At 45.4% G+C, this 4,734-nt stretch overlaps 2 protein-coding genes across 8 annotated transcripts in view; one reads left to right on the top strand and one right to left on the bottom strand.

The window, feature by feature from the left end:
• DCLRE1C (DNA cross-link repair 1C) overlaps positions 1-4,734 on the bottom strand; it is a 63,380-nt gene that overhangs the window by 2,516 nt on the left and 56,130 nt on the right. The window contains exon 14 of one of the 2 annotated variants that reach the window (XM_072955043.1): positions 1,846-2,022. In XM_072955043.1, the coding sequence (XP_072811144.1) occupies positions 1,846-2,022 (177 nt within the window). Of the gene's footprint in view, positions 1-1,738; positions 2,023-4,734 lie in introns of those variants that run through there. The other variant, XM_072955042.1, reaches the window with a different exon arrangement.
• Positions 2,886-4,734, top strand: part of SUV39H2 (SUV39H2 histone lysine methyltransferase) — a 42,526-nt gene continuing 40,677 nt past the window's right edge. For 2 of the 6 annotated variants that reach the window (XM_072955045.1, XM_072955044.1), the window contains exon 1: positions 2,886-3,427. In XM_072955045.1, coding sequence (XP_072811146.1) covers positions 2,956-3,427 — 472 coding nt within the window. In that variant the 5' untranslated portion in view covers positions 2,886-2,955. Of the gene's footprint in view, positions 3,428-3,779; positions 3,878-4,734 lie in introns of those variants that run through there. The other 4 variants (XM_072955046.1, XM_072955049.1, XM_072955048.1 and 1 more) reach the window with 4 other exon arrangements.

The raw sequence follows: 4,734 nt of genomic DNA, 5'->3' as shown, positions 1-4,734 counted from the left end.
CCATATGATTTATGTTTCTATTAGACTACAATATATTGGTAAGTGTTGCAATCTTTTTTTGTTATCCACTTAAGATTTCCATTATTAGTGGGAAATTACAAGGAACTCTATCATGAAGCTGTTGGGAATTAAATTGTTTGAGTGGATTGAAGGAAACTTTCCTGGAAATTTAACGTTGCATTTTAAAATTTTTTCTGTCTTTATAACTTCTAATTTTAAGAAGTCACTTATTCTTACTAGATAATCAACTAAGAACAACTTAAAAATCTTTGATATTAAATGAAAAAAATTGCAGAAACACATGCAAAAGTTACCATTTTTGCTTAAAAGAAAAAAGTAAACTCATAAACTCAACAAATGTGTGTAGATACGCTGGTAACACATGCAGAGAAAAGGCTAGAAGGCTGAGCACCAGACTCTTAAGAGTAGCTTCTTCTGTGAAGGGAAATGGGTGGGGGTGCACTTTTTCTTTTTACAGTTTTGTTAAGTTTGATTTTTCCCTCTAACAAATGTGTTTTTCTTTTTGAAATTGAAAGATCTTTCTGTTTTGATGAGAGGGCTAGCCTCTTTCCTGTTCGCCAAAGAATACTGAGTGAGTTATTGATGAAAAAGCTTGTTCTCTAAGTAAAACAAGCAACTCATCTGCGTGTATTGAGGGGAGAGCCTGAAGGTGCACCGTGCACATCAAGGTTTAGATTTTTATTACCAAGAGAAGATTTTCCATCCACTTCTCTCCTTGGTTCCCAGCAGACTTGAGAAGAGGAAGTATCTTTATTTAGTGGTAAAATTAAAAAACAGTAGTTTGCTATTTTTCACCTGTTCAAACTTTGGGATGTGCTTTATTACTGTAGCTGCTTTTTATGGAGCTAGATGGCAGTAATCTTCTATTTCTAAAGATGCAGGGACCAAAATTAAATTTTTTAATTATTATTCTGCATCAAATTATTGACAGAAACACGAGGAGAATTGATAGAGGAGTCTTAAGTCCACAAGGAGGCAGCCTCAAAGGCATACCCTTTTGATTAAGGCTGAGTACTTAAGTTATTTCTTATGATCTTTTCCAAAATTATAAAAGCTTTGAAATAAAATAATTATATATGTCATCAAGTGTTTTCAGAAAAAAGGAAAGTATCAGCTGATCTAGTTGAACTGACACATCTAAGTGCTTTCAGTTATGCTTTGGAAAAGTGCTTTAGGATTTTTATTTTGCAGTTATTGTTAGCTCTTTAAACTAGATCAGGGGTTGGCAAACTGGGCAATGTGTGCGTTCTACTCCACACCTATTTTTGTAAAGAAATTTTATTAGAACACAGCACTACTCAGTCACCTGGGTATCATCTGTGGTGGTTTTCCCACTATAATGGCAGAGTTGAGTAGTTGCAACAGAGATGGTGTGACTCACAAAGCTTAAATATTTACAGTCTGGCCCTTTACAGAAAGAGCTTATCAACCTCTGAAATATATTATTGAAACTTGTAGAATAAACTATCATAAGGGTTTATTAAAAAGTTTTCTTTCCTTCCATATCGATGCAATAATTTACTTATTTGGCTGCTTTCTCCCCCGGATTATTAAGCATTGTGAGAGCAGAGACCCTTAGTTTTAGACACCATTATGTCCCAACCCCCAGAATAGTACCTGAACATAGGTATTCAGTAAATGTCTGTTGAATAAATGAATTACAGAGGAAAAACGCAACAATGTCATCTTTGTATCCTACAGGACAATGGCCAGTAAGTACATCTTTTACATATTTTATGGTTTGGAAGCACAGTAAAGAAGGAAAGGAATACCACTGCTTCTTTGTTGGTCAGCTGTGCGTGATTTTTTTTCCCTCAAACATACCAAATTTGAAATCGTCGTCAAAACTGCTCTGTTGCTCATGAAAATATGAAGTTGATCCTGGAAGCAGCTCGGGGGTTGGGGCGCCTGCTCTGTGCAGTTGAAAAATCCTCAAATAACCATCCTGCAGATCCATATCCGCAGATTCACAGACCCACAGATCTTGTAGTTCTGCAGTACCTGTTCATTCAAAAAGAGCCACCTATTAGTGGGCCTGCGCAGTTCCAACCTGCGTCACTTGCAGCTCAGCTGTACTCCCAAATTTTCTTGTATCCACAAGTGAGAAGTATTTTTTTCCTCAAAATTTGTGGAAGATTTGCCAATTAAATTTTCTAGTATTTTATTTATTTTTCAAGGTGAAAATACCTTTAACATTTTTCTGATTATAAAATAACATGTTCATTAAAAAATTAAAATTAAGAAGAAAATATAAAACATCCTATATTCTGCCACCCAGAGTAACAACTGTCAGGATATTTTTGGTAAACATCTTGATAATCTTTTCATTCACTTGCTAGTTATCTTTGTAGTGTTTTATATATTTGAGAAGTGGGCAGAAACCACCGTATCACACAGGGCGTTATATGTAATAAGGTTGGATAGGACCTTTTACTCCTTATTAGCAAGGTGATAAGATGCTCATTACAGAAACTATGTAAAAACAAGTCCAAAAAGAAACCACTTCTCAGAGGTTTTATCTGTCTAAGGGAGAGGAAGATACTCTGCACCATAAAGCTCCGCTTTGTTTGGAATTTTGTACAAGGTACCCGTGACGTCCAGGTAAAAGAACCAACGAGTGGAGGCAGGCCTGATACACGTGTGCTGAATTAGCACCCCACCCCTGCCCTATCCAGGCCAGGTGGCCGCTCACCTAACCCGGCCGGCGTCCGCAGATTCCGGGGCGCGCCCCGCCGCGCCGGGAGTCGACGTGGGGCGCAGGCGCGCTCCCGCCCCGCCTCCGCCGGCGTCAGCCTCCGCTGACGTCAGGACGCCTCGCGGGTTCTAGCCCGCGCGCCGGCCCCCGACTCCCGACTTCCGCGGGCCGGGCAGGGGCGGGGCGTCGGGCCAGCTGAGCTATCCCGTCGGACCGCGCCAGTTTGAAAGCTCCTCAAGATGGCGGCGGCGGGGGCCGAGGCGCGAGGAGGCGAGGGCTGGAGAGCGGCGCCCCACGCTGTCCTCCGTCCTCCAGGCAAATTCCCGGGGCCCAGGAAGCGGGGCCGGGACGCGCGGGCCGACCGCAGCGCGACGCGGCGAGACGCCGCCTCCCGCGCGGCTGACACCGCGGCCCCCCGACGCGCGCCGCCGGCTCCTCCCTGGCCCTGGCCCCGGCCCCTGACCCTTCTCGCAACTCGGCCCGCCCGCTGCCCTCAGTCTCCTCCCGCGCCCGGCCCCCGCGAGGTCCGGCCTGCGCGCCCGGCCCCGGGGCCGCCTCCCTCCCGCCCCGCTGCTGTCCCGCGGACTCGGCGGCCCGGCCCCAGCTGCAGGTCGCGCCCGCGGCCCCTCCCCGCCCGGCAGCTGTGTGAAGGTATTCGGGCGGCCCGGGAGGCTCCCTGCGCGGCTCGGGCGGATTCCTGCGCGGCTCGAGGTCCGTGGGCACGCGGTGGCCTGGACGCCTTTGTGGTGGTTTGAGCGGGACGGGCTGCGATCGGGCTCTCCTTTTCCCTGGGGAGCGGGAGGCGCCCGGTGGTGTGAGCGTGGCCGCACAGAAATCGGGGCAGAGGTGGGAACGCGGAGGAGGGAAACACGCGAGGATACCCCCCAGTTCGGACGCACTAGGCGGTTCAGTTCCCTGTTGGCGAAACCCCAGTAATGGGTATTGGAGGCTGCAGCCCTGGTTTACGGGGCTTTTTATACCCACCAGGAACTTGCGTGGTTTTTATGTGGACGTCAAAGAACTCGGTGCTGAACGTGTGTTTGTGCGTGCCCTGAAAAATTAGAACTTTCAGTGTATTCCAGAATTTAAGGTGTTTTCCAGCACTGCGCCTCTCTGCATAGATGATGGATGTATTTCCCCCCAACTTTTCTTCCACTATCGGTTAGGATGAACTAGTGTAAAGTTTTTGTGGTGGTCATGAAATGTTTAATCTTACAAATGAATTCTTCTTCTACTTTCCTGGCGACAATCGGAATTGTTACCAGGGGTTTGCAGTTCCCAATTTTTCTTACTCTCAAAAGATAGCGTTTCTGTCTAGAGTTGTCTTGAATCCTCGCGATGGTACTTAGACTAGGTGAAAAGGGTGGGAACAGCGGACAAATCTCCCCCCCCACCCCAGTAGGTAGTGAAGAGGCCCCTCTTTCGCATGTAGTTAGAATAATGAGGTTAAATTTACACAAAACATTCTGAAGGTTTTTTTTTTAATTTTTTTTATTGAGGTATAGTCAGTTTACACTGTTGTGTCAATTTCTGGTGTACAGCACAGTTCTTCAGTCATACATGAATATACATATATTCATTTTCGTATTGTTTTTTCACTGTAAGCTACCACAGGGTATTGAATGTATTTCCCTGTGCTATACAGTATAAACTTGTTTATCTATTTTATGTATATTTTTTAAATGGAAGGGATTTAAGGGGTCGTTTCTATTCACCACTCCCCTGCCCCCAAATCACCACTCCAAGGAACCTCTCCCCCCAATTTTTTGGGGGGGAAATATCTTTCACTTTCTTAATCTAGAATTATGCGTCCTCTGTAGGCAGGGGGGGTTGATGGAAATCGTGCTGCGGGGTGTCTGACATCGAAGTCCAGGTGTGAATTGGGGAGGATGAGGAAAGGCTATCATAAGAATGGCTTTGTTCTCTCTTCGCTGGAAATTACCTCAAAACAAAAGGTTTATCACCGCTATCAAGTCAGGCTTGCGTTTATTGATAGATTTTTGTTTGGTACTCCCAGT

The sequence above is a fragment of the Vicugna pacos genome, chromosome 35 (genome assembly GCF_048564905.1).
Source record: "Vicugna pacos chromosome 35, VicPac4, whole genome shotgun sequence".
In the NCBI taxonomy this organism is placed as follows: domain Eukaryota; kingdom Metazoa; phylum Chordata; class Mammalia; order Artiodactyla; family Camelidae; genus Vicugna; species Vicugna pacos.
This window is presented reverse-complemented; position numbering and strand designations above follow the sequence as displayed.